The sequence below is a fragment of the Callorhinchus milii genome, unplaced genomic scaffold (genome assembly GCF_018977255.1).
Source record: "Callorhinchus milii isolate IMCB2004 unplaced genomic scaffold, IMCB_Cmil_1.0 Scaffold3, whole genome shotgun sequence".
In the NCBI taxonomy this organism is placed as follows: domain Eukaryota; kingdom Metazoa; phylum Chordata; class Chondrichthyes; order Chimaeriformes; family Callorhinchidae; genus Callorhinchus; species Callorhinchus milii.
Genome location: NW_024704744.1, coordinates 14,268,142 through 14,285,010, shown reverse-complemented (window position 1 = coordinate 14,285,010; position 16,869 = coordinate 14,268,142). Strand labels below are relative to the sequence as shown.

Below are 16,869 nucleotides of genomic sequence, written 5' to 3'. Positions count from 1 at the left end.
TCAGCAGAGACCTGAAAATGGGAAGGGAGAGAGCGAGACGAAGGGAGTGAGGAAGGGAATTCCAGAGCCTCGGGGCATAGTGGCTGAAGGCACGGCCGCCGAGGGTGGAGCGGAGGACTCGGGGAATGAGGAGGAGGCCAGTCCAGGAGGAACGAAGGCAAATAGTACTGGTTTGAGAAGAGAAGAGGTCAAGAGCTCCCAATGCCTTGCAACACACACACACACAGAGCTCCCAATGCCTTGCAACACACACACACAGCTCCCAATGCCTAACAACATACGACTCCCAATGCCTTGCAACACACACACACACAGGGCTCCCAATGCCTTGCAACACACACACAGGACTCCCAATGCCTTGTAACACATACACACACACAGGGCTCCCAATGCCTTGCAACACACACACACGGGACTCCTAATGCCTTGCAACACACACACAGGACTCCCAATGCCTTGCAACACATGCAGGGCTCCCAATGCCTCGCAACACGCACACACACACACACATAGGATTCCCAATGCCTCGCAACACACACACACACAGAGCTCCCAATGCCTTGCGACACACACACAGGACTCCCAATGCCTTGTAACACACAAACGCACACACACGGAGCTCTCAATGCCTTGCAACACACACAGAGAGCTCCCAATGCCTTGCAAGACACACAGCGAGATCCTAATTTTTTTCTTGGTTCCTAATGGTCTGTAACACCCACATTGAGCTCTCTCTCTAGTCTGCAACAACCTTCAAAAAGATTTTGAAGGTCAATTTTGGGGTCAAATTTAACTCAAATTAGTTAAATTTTTGGTCACTCAATCCACAACTGTTTGTGGGACACTGCTGTGCCCAATTGGCTGCTTCCTTTCGCCCACAAAATATACAGTGAATTCACTTTACAGTATATTCTGTGAAGCACCTTGAGGCGTCTGGAAGACATGATAAGGCGTTATATCAAATGCAAGGATTATAATCTTTATAACTCCCAGACTGAGGTCGCTAGTGCGTAACACACACAAACACTAAGATCTCCATGGTCTCTGTAATACCCACTCTAGATGCCATCACAGAGAGATGGGTCCATTTCCGTATTATGCTCTGATGGTGACAAGTAAAATTTTGCTGTTTATTTGTGTTTCGCCAAACAAAATACACAGTCACTACACTTCACAGTGTATTCTGTGAAGCACTTTAAGATAATGACGTAGTAAGGCGCTATGTCAAATACAAGGATTGTTATGTTATTATAGTGTGTAACACACACACTGAGCTCTCTGTTGTTTCCTCCACTTCTTTCCTCCACCTCCCTCTCATTGCCCGCCTCTGACCATACCTCACACCAAACACAGCCAAAACCCTTGTCCATGCCTTCTTCACCTCCTTCCTCGACTATTCTAATGCCCTCCTTACCTGTCTCTCAGCTCCACTATCCACAAACTACAACTGATTCAGAACTCCAATGCCTGTATTCTCACCCACACTAAACTTCGTACCCCATCACACCAGTCCTTGCCAGGCTCCACTGGCCCCCATCGCAGAACGGATCGACTTCAAGATCCTCACACTCTTCTATGAATCCCTTCACACCCTGGCACCTCCCTACCTCTCTGACCTGCTTTCTCCCCATTCCTGTAGTCCTGTACAGCGAGCCCTGTAGCTCAGTGTGCCCCAACCGCCCTACCATCGGTGGCCAGGCCTTCAGCCTCTCAGCCCCTAGGCTTTGGAACTCTATCCCCCAGTGCCTTCGCCGCCTCCTCCCTTTCCTCCTTCAAGGCCGGTCTCAAGACCTTTCTCTTTGACCGTGCCTTCAGCTCCCCTCTCGACTCTCTACCCCCTCCTCGCTCCATCCCTTCCCTCCCCTCACCCTGGCCATTTCCCCCTGCTCGGGTCCTGACCCAACTGTACAGCGCCTTGGGACGTCCTCCTGACGTGAAAGGCACTCTATAAATGGAATTTTGATGTTGTTGTTGTAGAGCACTCGCCTCACAAGTGAGAGACCTGGGTTCAATTCCTAGCAGAGCAAAACCTTGGGCAAGTTTTCTTATTCCACACGCCTGATAATAATCCCTCAAGAAAAAAAACAATAATAAATTGATCACTTCAATCCATGACTGTTTGTGGCATACTGCTGTGCGCAATTGTCTGCCGTGTTTCGCTCACAAATATATGATCAATTCACTAGAGTATATTCTGTGAAGTGATTTGAGACGTCTCGAAGATGTGAAAAGTGCTATATCAAATGCAAGGATCAGTTTTTTTTTATTACTCCACTACACACTGCCTTCACCTTGTTGGATTTGGCCTCCTGCTTGTCCCCCATCCCCTCCACTCCACCATCGGTTGCCGCACTTTCAGCCACTACGACCCGAAGCTTTGGAACTCTCTCCCTCAAACCGACTGCCTTGCCCCTCCTTTTAGATCTTTTAGATCACGACTGAAGTCCTTCTTCTTCGACTGTGCTTACGGTCACATCCTCCTTTCCCCCACTGTTAAGAGCTCTGAGACCCTGCCCTGATCGAAGGTCACAATATAAATGCAAGTTGTTGTTGTGGTAGTGCGCAACAAATACTCTGAGCTTTATGGGGTGTATAACCCAAACAATGAGCTCTTGTTTTGTTTCTCCTTTGAACAAACCTAAATCATCCACTCTCCGACCCTGGGAAACAACGCATAATATTGGGCTACATTTGGGCTAGTGATTAGTTTGACCTTGGGCTATGGATTTATAGTAATCAATAACCTGGGTAAAGGGATGTGCAGGGAGCCCAGCTCAGGACCGGCATTCCCGCGGTAGAGCGGGAGTGGGGGAGGACATTAAGAAGCCATTGGAAGAGGAAACAATAGCAGCGGTAGGTCTCGGAGGGAATGGGGTGGGAGGGGTGTAGTTTAGGAGGAGGGAGACAGTGGGTTATAAATATGAGGGTAGAGCACAGATTAGGGGACGTGGGTTAGAGGGATTGTCAATGTCGGGGCTCCTGAGGAGAGAGGAGATGGTTGGGGGTGAGAGAGGGGGTGGTTGTGGGGGGAGTGAGGTAGAGAGGGCTAGTTGGGAGGGTGGATGGGCGAGAGTGGGGGTTGTTGGGGGGTGAGGGAGTCTGTGTTGGAGCTCGTGGGGGTAAAGCCGTTAGCTGGTCATGTGATGCCCCGACTCTCATGCGTGTCCTGAGAGTCACTAGACAGCGGCAGATCGAGGGAGACTGACTGTTGCGTGGATGGGACCAGTGCCTCCCACCCCCCTGTGGGATGGTTCCCAAGTGCCTCCAATCGGATGGCTCCCAAGCATTCCCTTCAATGCTTCCAGAGTTCCCACTGCCAATAGTTCCAGAGCCCCCTCTGTCAATGGTTCCAGAGCCCTCCCGGCCAGTGGTTCCAGAGCCCCTCTGCCAATAGTTCCAGAGCCCCCTCTGCCAATGGTTCTGAGCACCCCTTGCCCATGGTTCCAGAGACCCTCTGCCAATGGTCCCAGAGCCCCTCCACCATTGGTTCCAAGGCACCTACAAAATACACTGTCACTGCTTTTTATAGTAAAGCCCCACGAAGATATTCTCTTTATCGGCTCTCTACCCCCTCCTCGCTCCCTCCCTTCCCTCCCCTCACCCTGACCATTTCCCCCTGCTCGGGTCCTGACCCAACTGTACAGCGCCTTGGGACGTCCTCCCGACGTGAAAGGCGCTCTATAAATGGAATCTTGTTGTTGTTGTTATGTGAAAGGAGCTGTATCAAATGTAAGGATTATTATTATAATTCACAACACCTACTGTAAATCACTGAATGCCAACTACGATTTTGAAACTGATCTGCCGTGTTAGACCTTTTTTGCCCTTAAAGAATGAGGTAAGTTCTTTATATTCTCTTTGACCGTGCCTTCAGCTCCCCTCTTGACTCTCTACCCCCTCCTCGCTCCCTCCCTTCCCTCCCCTCACGCTGACCATTTCCCCCCTGCTCGGGTTCTGTCCCAACTGTCCAGTGCCTTGGGACGTCCTCCAGACGTGAAAGGCGCTCAATAAATGGAATCTTGTTGTTGTCGTTGTTGTTGTATATAAGTCCTTCTGGTCTACATATTTATGAGTAGTTAAATTAGTGTTCTTCCTGGTCCTTAAAATGTTATTTAACAATAGGTATTGGGGCCCATGAGGGGGCAAGTGGTAAGATACTGCCACCATGTGGGTATTCATTATTACAGCAGGTTTAATATGAAGCTTGGAATGTTAGTTCACACAAAACATTAGTAATTGCAGCAATAATTAATACTGAGTTAATTAACACTGGGTCTGATATAAAAAAAAATGTTATCCCTATGTTTCTTCAGGTGTCAGCTTGGGATAGTTACAACACCAACAATAACAACAGCAACAACAAAATTACATTTATAGAGCGCCTTTCATGTCGGGAGGACGTCTCAAAGCGCTGAACAGTCAGGTGTTGGGGCCCGAGCATGGGGGAGGGGTGTTGTAGAGGGGAGGGAAGGCAGAGAGGTGGTAGGGAGACCAAAGACACGGTCAAAGAGAAGGGTCTTGAGATCAGCCTTGAAGGAGGCGAGGGAGGAAGCGAGGCGAAGGGAACGTGGGATGGAGTTCCAGAGTGTGGGGGCAGAGAGGCTGAAAGCCTGGCCACCGATGGTAGGGTGGGTCGGGCGGGAGACATGGAACAGACCGGAGCCTGATGAATGGAGGAAGCGGGCAGGTTGGTAGGGAGTCAGCAGGTCAGAGAGTTAGGAGGTAGGCTGGCCTTAAAGGTGAGGACGAGGATCTTGAACTCGATCCTCTGGGAGATGGGGAGCCAGTTGAGTCGGGCGAGGGTGGGAGTGATGGAGTCACGGAGCCTGGTGAGTGAGAGTACACAAAGCTGCAGAGTTTTGGATGATCTGCAGCTTGTGAAGGGAAGAGTTGTGAAGGCTGATGAGGAGGGAGTTCCCATAATCAAGCCTTGAGGTGAAGAATGCATGGGTGAGGGTTTCGGCAGCCTGAGGGGTGAGGCAGTGGCGGAATCTGGCAATGTTGCGGAGGTGGTGGTAGACATAGTGCGGATGTGGGGGAGAAAGGACAGTTAGTAAGATAGTTAGCAGGACTCTCGTCTCTAGGTCAGAAGATTGTGGGCTCAAGTTCCTCATCAGGATTTTAAACTCAGGCTGACACTCCAATGTAGTGCTGGGGTGTATTGCATTGTCAGAGTGACATTAAGGGTACAGATATGGATGAGAACATAAAACCAAGGTCCTGGCTGCTGGTGGATATTTAAAGATCCCAGAGCACTATTCACAAAGAGAAGGGAGTTTCTCTTGGATTCCTGGTCAACGATTCCCCAGATAAACTTGAAACATTCACTTTATGGCTGTTTGTGAGTCTTTACTATGTGCAAATTGGCTGCTGTATACACCTACAAAATATACAGACTCTGTATTTTAGAGTAAATCCTGTGAAGTGGTTTGAGACATCCTCCTGATATGAAAGGTACTCTATCAAATGGAAAGATTATTTATATTGTATACAATTGTTAAGAAAAGAAATGGGAAACACGAATAGGGGAAGAAAAGGTATTTTCACCTGTTAAAACCAAATTTTATTTACCAACATGTAAATGCATAAATGTTTCACATAATGCTGAGAAGACCCAAACAAATTAATGTCTGACAGATTTTTAAAAAGTTGTAACAATGACACACCAATTAATTGCATATTTGAAAAATTCACGAAGTAAACCGGGGAAGAAAAGGACAAATCTAGTAACATTCATCTCATTTAGTTGCAGTTTTTGTATTTGATCGGATTTTATATCATAGTTTGTTTTATACTGTATGAGTCTTAACTTTGGTAAATAGGCCCATAGCATTTAAATAAACAAATATAAAATATTCACAGAACTATTCATTTATGGTTTAAAAAATGTTTAAATTCATATTAAAGTTTGAAATACAAATCAATTTGATCGTGTGACTTTTAAAAATGACTAAAATACATAAAACATATAAAAAATATATTAAAATATGCATTTAATAAAAACTCTATGCTTGTTATGTCACTGTTATCTTTCTATTTAAACTTACTCTTCTTTTTACTTATTTTGCTACCACCTTTCACTTTTTTCATTTCTAACTTCTAAGTACAAAATATATTTTCTGTCTCTCTGAACCATCGTTTTTTGGAAGTGAAAGGAAGCACAGTTTTTAAACTGATTTTACAGCCAAAGAATGTCTGAAATAATATAGCTGGACTTGGTTGATATACAGAAGTGACCATTCAAATCAGGAAGTGGGAATAACAAATAAATCAATTTCTCTTAACACACAGTAATAAAGGGCAGCGTGACCCCAGAAATGTTATGAAAAATCCTGTGGCTAATTTAGTGGTGTTTCCACACCATATAATGTGCACTAGAAAATACATCACATTACAAAAATTTAACCCTGAAGTCCATTTCTTAGCTGGAGTGAAAGAAATATAGCCCAGGTATTGAGTCTAGATATTCAATTCCTTCTTTAAATTCAACGGTATTCTGAAACAATTAGAAGACGGTTCAAAACAAAAAACTTATACTTGCTTTGGTGCTATAATATAAGGTCTAAATTTCATTGCAATTTTGTGTTAGGAGAAGAAATACAATTTCAATCTGGTCAGTAATTAGCTTATAATTTTAATGTACTAGAAAAGGTAAATGCATTGCCTTAGAAAATTTTAAAAAACGAATGCTTAAAATATTAAACGTATGGACTAATTTGCTTTGTACAAAACTAAGAGGCACTAATCTTAATCAGTCGTACAGCACTTACAGAAAGGATGAATACTATTGGCCAATATACAAGTTCTATATGCAACAACTGATCACCATTCCAAGCGCATATCAGCTTTGCTCCACAAGTATTTTCCCCCTCGTTTAAAGAACATTTTTTCATCAAATCCACTGAATGTAATAGCATTTTCAACACCGACGTCCAGGATGGATTTAGATGGATCTTTTCTGCCTTTGGTGCAGTCCAGGAAACGCATCTGAAACACAGTAAGAAGGGAAATTAAAAATTGGAAATTGTTCACATTTTTAAAACTCACTGAATGAAGTTCATCAATTATGCCTTGTTCAGTTATATTTCTTTGTTGGCCACAGCATGTAGAGTGCACTTTCACATAGGATAAATTCTGATGTCCACCCAATTTATACCTCGAGTAAGAAACGTTTGAAGAATAACTTTATGGGGTAGGTTAAAAAATTATGGGGTAGGCTAAAAAAAATTATTTTACACTCATTAATTGAAATTGTAAAGTTTATTTCCACAGATTTACTAACAAGAGGAGATCATTGTTAAAGATTTGTTCCTGCACTGAACTAGTTGAGCTCTGAACCTGTGTATACTCAACACTCCAAAAACCCCTTAACCTTGAACATCTTTCCCTGCACTCTAAGGAAAACATATTTTGACTGTGGTTTTGGTCATCATGAACCCACTCTTCTCACTCGCTCAGTAATTTATATTTTCTCCACAATACACTTCAAGATGTTATCCTATGTGAAAGATACTATATAGATGGAAGTTTGTGTTGCCTCAAGTTCTTGTATGATTGCAAAGCAAGTAGTGTCAACAACAGCCAGATTTTGATCAAATATTTGGAATGCTTAAAAAGGATAGAACAACAACTTGCATTTATTTAGCGCCCTTCATGAGGGTAATCTTGGGGAGCTTAATAATGGTGCATTTTGATGAAGAGCCAGGGAGAAGGGTGAGGTGACTCTGCAGTCGTCAGATATGCTTTGAAGACGGGCAAGGCAGAGGGTTTGAGGCAGAACGTTCCAGAGGGTTGGAGCATGCTGGCTGAAAGAACGGCTACCGATGGTGGAACAGCGGGTTGGGGGGGAGAAAGAATTCTCCTCACCTCCCCTCTTGTTTCTTTTAACAATTATTTTAAATCGGTGTCCTCGGGTTACCAATTCACGGGCGGGTGGGTCGGTAACCCGAGGACACCGATTTAAAATAGTTGTTAAAAGAAACAAAGGGGAGGTGAGGAGAATTTGTTTTACACAGTGAGTTGTTCGGATCTGGAATGCATTACCTGAAATGGATAGCTCTTTTCACAGACACAATAGGCCAAATGGCCTCGTTCCATGCTGTATAATTCTATGATTCTATGTGCAGAAGGTCTGAGCTGTCTAAGCAAAGGGGCAGGTAGAGGAGTGGGGTGTGAGCAGATTGGAGAAGTAGGGAGGTGAAGAACTAGTGAACTAGTATATAGGGAACTGGTGCACTAACACAATACTTACATATTCATCAAGGATGAGGTAAGAGTCTCGCATCTGCGGGGCAGTTAGAGACAGGAGTTAGAAATAAAGAGAAAAGCACTGTTTACGTTTCAATACAACTGAGACGCAGAAAGTATTATTAATTCTACAGGAATGAATGCCTGTGCCCATAAAAGTAGTAAGGATGAAACAAACACAGAGAAATAAAATGATGACAAATTATCTAAAAGCTACAGGTACAAAACATGTATAAAGTTATGCCCTCATCAAGGACAACAGATGGCAAAGACCAAGCACAAGATTTAGGCTGAATGAAGCTTACATCTATTCCTCAGTTTTGTGTGCAAAAACATCAGACTCAGGGCCAAAGTATTTGATGTAAGATGGTTATGTGTATGCTATGTGTATTCATTTTATATGAATCTTGCATTGTACACAATATTCATTGGGTGGCACCGTAAAAATTTAAATAGAAAGAGGCCTTTCAGCCCATCATGTCTGTACTACTGCTACCTATTCTAATTAATTCCACTTTCCAGCTCTCCTTATATCTCTTAATGTCTTTACATTTCAGGTTCTTACCCTTTTGAATGATTCTATTGTTTCTACCTCATAGCCACTTATGATAATAACAAACTCTAACAGCCCTCTGAATTATGTTAATTCAGCCAGCAAACAATTCTTAAAGTAGAAAGTAGTAAATGGATGCTATTAAATATAAAGAACAAATTGGGATTTCTTCAAAATATTAAGTTATAAAATACGGTTTTGAAAAATCTTTCTTCCTAACTTCAAAATATATATCTATTGCCATTTTGGTTGATAGAAGTAAGTTACCAGTGGAGTTGTGACCATCACACCACCAGGCCTATAGCTGAATGTCACTAGCACTCGAGAAGTTCCAAATTGTATTGAAATGAATTGCAAATTTGCAGAATATTGCTAACGTGACTGCTAGTTGAAGTAAACCCAAAGTCCAGTCAGATTTCTGGGAGTAACACCCAGGAAAATGACTGAAACCTCACTACCATTTTAAATCCATGTTCTCTTTTCCCCCCTACATTCTGCATGTTTATTGTCAGCGCTTTGGAATGTCCTCCTGACGTAATTTGTTGTTGTTTGTTATATCTTACCTTCTCATTGGATTCAGGCACAAGGCACTCAATCCCTTTGTGCCGATCCAAATACCGATTAAAATCGTCATTGCTGATTACGTATGTTGCTGCATGTCTAATGGCGTCTTCTCCAGCATTTTCCCCATCAATCAACAAGCATTGAAATACCTGCATTTTTTAAATAAAGATATCATTTAGGAACTACTCATTCTGCAAAATTATCTATCTACTCATATCATTTATGTTTTCTCCAGTTCTCTGGGAACAAACATAATTTTTCAGTTTCATAATTTTTGCAGTTTCTATAACTCTCACCTCTGTGGCCTCTCTGTATAAAATTGTCATAGCATTGCTAAACTGGCCTAACCATAAAATATTACTCCCAGTGGTAACGCACTGGCCTAACCATGAAATAATATGTCAGAGATGGAGCACAAATGTATAATTATACAGTATATTATTACTATGCGTTAAATGGAGCAACAGTTTTATTTTGAAGCCTTACTTTGTTCCAACTTCAATGGTCAATTATGGTCATACATTTCACATCCCAACAAGCCTCTGAGTGAAAACTCCTTGTAAACCTCTACCCTGATGCTCCTGATAACATCCTGAGTTTATGCCCCCAAATTTTTCCCCAAATAAAAGAAAGATTTATGTTGTCATGTCCTTTGCCCTTTCAGAATTTTAAACACCTCTATCATATACCCTCTGTTCTAGTTAACAAAAGCTCCAATTATAGTCAGTTTTTCTTTATACATAAGCTGTAATTCACACGTTAACATTGCTAAGAAATTAAATGTTTTGAATGGTTTGAATTACCTTCCATCGCACTGGATTCAGCATCCTGATCTGCTCATTCATATCCTCTTCAAAATTAAATGTGTTAACAACAGAGTTGACTTTAAAAGCTACTCTGTAATCTCTGCACCACTGTCTGACTTTCAGGAGGTTCTTGATATGATTTTTATTTCCTTGTCCACGGCCTATCAGGCGATTGGTATCCTCTTTAAAACTGTCACAAGAAACAGCCAAGATGTCCAGATCTTCACCTGTAATATGAATGCTTAATCATAAACATTGAGGCCCTGCAATATAATTAGTAAAATTCAGTGTAAGGTTAAGTTTTAAAATATTATGGAAGAAAATGAAGAGATGAAGTGCCACATAAGAGACTTGAAAGCAAAATAGAAGCCCACGGTATTAAAGGGACAGTGCCAGCACAGTCTGGCTGGGACACAGAAAGCAGTGTAGTGGTGAATAGTTGTTTTTCTGACTGGAGGGAGGTGTGCAGTGTTGTCCCCCAGGGGTCAGTATTGGGACCACTGCTGTTTGTGATCTATATGAATGACCTGGACTTGGGTAGAGGGAGTACAATTTCCAAGTTTGCAGATGATACAAAGCTCGGAAAAGTAGTAAACAGTGAGGAGGATAGTAGCATGAATGGTTTAGCTCTTACCTTTCCCACCGTCTTCACTTCGTCTCAACGAATGGCTTCTCCTCCACCCCCCGTACTGTCTCATGTGGTGTCCCTCAGGGCTCTGTCCTCGGTCCCCTCCTCTTCACCCTCTATATGCTCCCCCTCGGTGACATCATCCGCAAACATGGGGTTAACTTCCACATGTATGCGGATGACACCCAACTCTACCTTTCCTCCTCTACTCTCAACTCCACGACCACCGATGTCCTGACAGCCTGCCTGTCCGACATCGAGTCCTGGACGAGAGACAACTTTCTTCAGCTCAACGTGCGAAAAACCGAGGCCCTCCTGATTGGCTCACGTCAGCGCCTCCGCACCTCAGGCGCTGACACCATCAGCATCCAAGGCTGCACTCTCCACCTCTCAAAGCCAGTCAGGAACCTCGGCGTTTTGTTCGACCCTGAGCTGTCCTTTCTCCCTCACATCCGCACCACAACTGGCACCGCCTTCCATCACCTCCGGAATATCGCCAGATTACGGCACTACCTCACCCCTCACGCTGCTGAAACCCTGGTTCACGCCTTTGTCACCTCAAGGCTGGACTATGGGAACTCTCTCCTCGCCGGCCTTCCCGCCACCTCCCTCCACAAGCTGCAGGTCATTCAGAACTCTGCAGCTCGTGTACTGTCCCGCACCAGGCTTCGGGACCACATCACTCCTACCCTCGCTCGCCTCCACTGGCTCCCCATCCCCCAGAGGATTGATTTCAAGATCCTCATCCTCACCTACAAGGCCATTCACGGCCTTGCTCCCTCCTACCTCTCCAACCTACTATCCCCCTACCTACCTGCCCGTACCCTCCGTTCCTCTGGCTCCGGTCTGCTCCACGTCCCCCGCCCCAACCGCCCTACTATCGGTGGTCGGGCCTTCAGCCTCTCAGCCCCAAGGCTCTGGAACTCCATCCCCCAGTGCCTTCGCCTTGCTTCCTCCCTTTCCTCCTTCAAGGCCGGTCTCAAAACCTTTCTCTTTGACCGTGCCTTCAGCTCCCCTCTCGACTCTCTTCCTCCTCCTCGCTCCCTCCCTTCCCTCCCCTCACCCTGACCATTTCCCCCTCCTCTCTCCCTCCCTTCCCTCCCCTCACCCTGACCATTTCCCCCCTGCTCGGGTCATGACCCAACTGTGCAGCGCCTTGGGACGTCCTCCTGACGTGAAAGGCGCTCTATAAATGGAATCTTGTTGTTGTTGTTGTTGTTGTTGTAGCACTGCAAATGGGCATAGACAGACTGGTAAAATGGGCAGAAACGTGGCAGATGAAGTTTAATGTGGAGAAATGCGAAGTGATGCATTTTGGAAGGAAGAATGAGGAGAGGGAATATAAGCTGATGGTACAATCTTAAAGGGGGTGAAGGAACAGAGAGACCTGGGGGATCATATAAGTAAATCTTTGAAGGTGGCAGAACAGGGAGATAAAAAGCATACAGGATACAAGGCTTTATAAATATGGGCATACAATACAAAAGGCAGGAAGTTATGATAAACCTTTATAAAACACTGGTTAGGCCTCAACTAGAGTACAGTGTTCAGTTCTGGGCACCAGACTTTGGGAAGAATGTCAAGGCATTGGATAGGGTGCAAAGGAGATTTACCAGGACGGTACCAGGAGTGAGGTACTTCAATACCAACAACAAAATTATGTTTGTAAAGCGCCTTTTACGTCGGGAGGACATCCCAATGGGCTGAACAGTCAGGGAACAGGACCTGAGTGTGGGGGACAGAGTTGGGATGAAGGAGGGCGGCTGAAGGCATGGTCAAAAATGAGGGTCTTGAATCATGTCTTGAAGGAGGCAAGAGAGGGAGCGAGGTGAATAGATTATTGGATGGAATTCCGAAGTCTGGTGCAGAAGGCTGAAAGCCCGGTCGCTGATGATGATAGGGCGGTTTCGGGGGGAGACCTGGAGCAGGCCAGAGCCTGCTGAGTGGAGGGAGAAGACAGGTTGGTAGGAGGTCAGCAGGTCAAAGATGTAGGAGGGGGCAAGGCCGTGGAGGGCCTTGAAAGTGAGAATGAGGATTTTGAATTCTATCTTCTGAGGGATGGGAGCCAATGGAGCCGAGTGAGGGTGATGATGTCAACGAGCCTGGTGCAGAAGAGGTCATGAGCTGCAGAGTTCTGGATGATCTATAGCTTGTGGAGGGAAGCGTTGGGGAGGCCGACAAAGAGGGAGTTTCCACAGTCAAGCCTTGAGGTGACAAATGTGTGTATGAGGGTTTCGGCGGCCTGAGGGATGTGGCAGTCAGGCAATGTTGCGGTGGTGAGGGAAGGCAGAGTGGGTCATGGGATATATATGGGGGAGAAAGGCAGTTGAAGGCGAACAAGATGCCGGTTCCTAACTGGCTTGGTGAGGTGGAGAGTGCAACCGTGGATGCTAATGCTGCCAGTGCTAGAGGTGCGGGGGTGCTGGCGTGAGCCAATCAGGAGGGCCTCGATCTTACTGACATTCAGCTGTAGAAAGTTGGCTCTCATCCAGGACTTCATGTCAGACAGATAGTCTATCAGGACAGCAGTGGTCCTGGAATTGAGGGTGGAGGTAGAAATACAGTTCGATGTCATCTGCTTACATGTGGAAATTGACCCCATGTTTGCAGATGATGTCACCAAGGCAGAGCACGTACAGGTTGAAGAGGAGGGGACCGAGAACAGAGCCCTGAGGAACACCCCACAAGACTGTGCAGAGGCTGGAAGAGAAACTGTTGGCGGAGGCAAATTGTAGAAGCTGTGAGAGATAAGACCTGAACCATTCATGGATAGAAGGTTGAGGTCAGAGAGGTGGTGGAGGAGGATGGAGTGGTTCATGGTATCATATACACAACCATACTGCATTAATCTGTGTACGGGTATACTTCTTGGTGTTTGTCCTCAACGTGCTCTTCAAGTGCATTTAAAAGTGATAGTGGAGATTATAAAAATTCTGCAAAAGTTCTGTTTTACACCCACTGAGTTGTTATAAACGTAATCTTTATAAGTATAATAGTTTGTTAAATGAGCCATATGCCATCCTACTGTGATGTATATTTGTATGATACTATGGTAATGGTAACAGATTCATAAACTATATTAGAATATATTAAAATATACAGCACAGAAACAGGACATTTGGCCCAACTGGTCTATGCCAATGTTTATGCTCCACATGAGCCTCCTCCTGCCCTTCCTCAACTAAGCCTTCAAGCATAACCTTCTATTCCTTTCTGTACCTATCTAGCTTCCCCTTAAATACATCTATGCTATTTGCCTCAACAACTCCCTATGGTAGCATGTTCCACATTCCCACTACTCTCTGTGTAAGGAAATTGCTTCTAACTTCCCTATTTGATCTATTTGTGACTATTTTATATTGATGACCCCTGGTTTGGATCTCCCCCATAAGTGGAAACATCTTCCCCATGTCTACCCTATCAAAACCTTTCATCATTTTAAAGACCTCTATCAGGTCATCCCTTACCCTTCTCTTTTCAAGAGAAGAGTCCAAGCATGTTCAACCTTTCCTGATAGGTATAACCTCTCAGTTCTGGGATCATTCTTGTGAATCTCCTTTGCACCCTCTCCAGCATCTCTACATCCCTTCTATAATGTGGGGACCAGAACCGCACACAGTATCTACGTGTGGTCTAACCAAGGTTCTATAGAAGTTTACCATAACTTCCCTACTTTTTATTTCTATCCCTCTAGAAATGAACCACAATGCCTGGTTTGCCTTTTTTATGACCTTATTAACCCGAGTTGCTACTTTTAGTGAATTGTGTATGTGTATCCCTAGATCCCTTTGCTCCTCTGCCCCATGTATGTGACTTCCTTATTCTCCTCTGTATGTGACTTCCTTATTTCTTCTACCAAAATGTACCACCTCGCATTTTTCTACATTGAAATGCATTTGCCATTTAAATGCCCACTCAGCAAGTTTATTAATATCTTGCTGTAATTTGTTGCAGTCCTCCTCTGTATTGACTACTCCCCCCAATTTGGTGTCGTCTGCAAATTTTGAAAATGTATTGCTGATTCCTGAATCCAAATCATTAATGTATATTGTGAACAACAGTGGTCCCGATACCGATCCTGTGGAACACTACTGGTGGAGCAAGCTTGATAGACTGAATAGCCTCTGCCTGTTCCTGTTTCTGTATGCTGCTAACAACACGGAAATAATTACCATAGTTTTTAAACCATTTTTCCGTAATCAGGCTTCCATTGCTGACAATGCTGACACTCGGCAGTTGGAGGTCTTGTTTGCAGTACTGTACCAGCTTCCCCACAAACTCCCCACGATTGTGTAGAAAAGGTTCTCCTCCAGAAAAGTTGATCTTTTCCATACCTGCGCAAATCAAACAATGAATTCTACATCACCAGTCTACACCACTAATCGTGTAATGCTTTTGGAAAGATGTGGTTAGAAAAAGAACTCCATATCATTAATAAAATGGGTGATACTAATAAAATCCTGTTAAAGATTCCATAGGGCTATTCGAAAAGAGAAGGGAGTTTTTCCCGGTGTCCTGGCCAACAATCCCCAAACAAAATTGGTCACTCACTCCGTGGCTGTTTGTGGGACACTGCTGTGCACAAACTGGCTACCACAAAATACACAGTCAATCCACTTTACGGTATATCCCGTGAAGCGCTTTGAGACATTTCGACGACATGATCAAGGCACTTATATGAAATGCACGGACTATCAGTGGTAAAATTCATAGAATAAATCAATTAACTAATGACGAAGCTCAAGTTTCAGCCTACGTGTCTGAAGGAGTGGCTTCTGCAGTCCACCATGAGGGAGTGGCAAGTCACTCATAAACCTATTCTAACATCTGATAAATTTCACAGGAATCATACAGGAAAGACTCTGTATTGGTTACCTGTGACAGCTCATTACCCTTCACTTCAAGTGTTTGGTGTCCTGCAGTACTCGTACGTAAAAAACCCCACAGGATCACCTATGAGTTTACCCTCCTAGAACTTCTAAGTAGAGTTGCTCAACCACTCAGACACCTCTCTCACTTTGAACATGCAAACCTAGAGCAGAAGCTTTAATACATCTCTGTATTAAAATGTGTATTCTTTTCCTAAACACAATACAGTTTTACACAGGAATGTTAAAGTGATGGTTAGGAGACCATAGTACCTGTAAACAACTTCATCTCTCTAACGTTAAGACAATAGTACAGCCAGTCCCATTGACTCACTTATAGCTTTAATCATAGATGCAGAAAAACTCAACAATTTATCCCACACTAGGCACCGCATTACTTATTTTTTTTAAAATGCAATTTAGGTTTTGCGACGGAATAATAATGAGCGTTGCATCAAATGCAAGGATTATTATGATTATTATTATTTATTATTATTATTATTATTATACGCGTTGCAAACTCCACGGCAGTGCGCTATCAGCAGCTTCTTTCTTACCAGCTTCCTTTAGTAGTTGCAGCCCTCTCTTAGCTTCTTCCAGCGGCAGCACGAAGGATGTCTTGGCAGTGTGGAAGCAGAAGCCACACTTGTAGTTACACTGCCGAGTGAAGTGATAATTCACACTGGTAGGAATCACGCTCTGGTCCGGCTCTTTCCCCTTGTTCCTATTCTCTCTCCGGGAAATCCATCTCCCACTGAAGCTAATGCAACCAATAATCTTCCCCAAATACTTGCCTATCTCGCCCACCTTGACCATGCAAAGCTGCAGCAGTAGCTTAATAAATCTCTCAGCCTCGAACATGTTTATTCTCTGGGAGATGTCAACCAGTATCTGTATGTCTCACCAAAGCAACTGAGAGCTGCCTTTCCTGTGACCAAGTCTGTTGTTTATATTCTCAGCCACTGGTGTAAAAACACACTGACGTTTATGAACCACAAGTTACTGTTTCCCCAGAACAGAAATCGAAACCAATTCTGCAGGAATGCAAACAGTTTCATTTCTAACACTTTCTCGTCAGCCCTTTCCAGGTTTTGCTTTTTAAGAAGATGTTTTAAATTCGATAACTTGTTCTCCAGAGCCTGGTCGGGCTTCAATTAGTCGATTCCTGTGCGAGATTTGCCATTCCAGTCGCTTGGTAACACA

At 44.1% G+C, this 16,869-nt stretch overlaps 1 protein-coding gene across 1 annotated transcript; it reads right to left on the bottom strand.

Moving 5' to 3' along the window:
* Positions 1-5,525: 5,525 nt before the first annotated feature.
* rsad2 (radical S-adenosyl methionine domain containing 2) lies at positions 5,526-16,617 on the bottom strand. The gene is given in 6 exon segments (NM_001292704.1): positions 5,526-6,987; positions 8,252-8,284; positions 9,364-9,513; positions 10,168-10,397; positions 14,971-15,132; positions 16,224-16,617. Coding segments are annotated over 6 exon segments (1,044 nt in total). The 5' UTR covers positions 16,528-16,617; the 3' UTR covers positions 5,526-6,822.
* Positions 16,618-16,869: the final 252 nt, after the last annotated feature.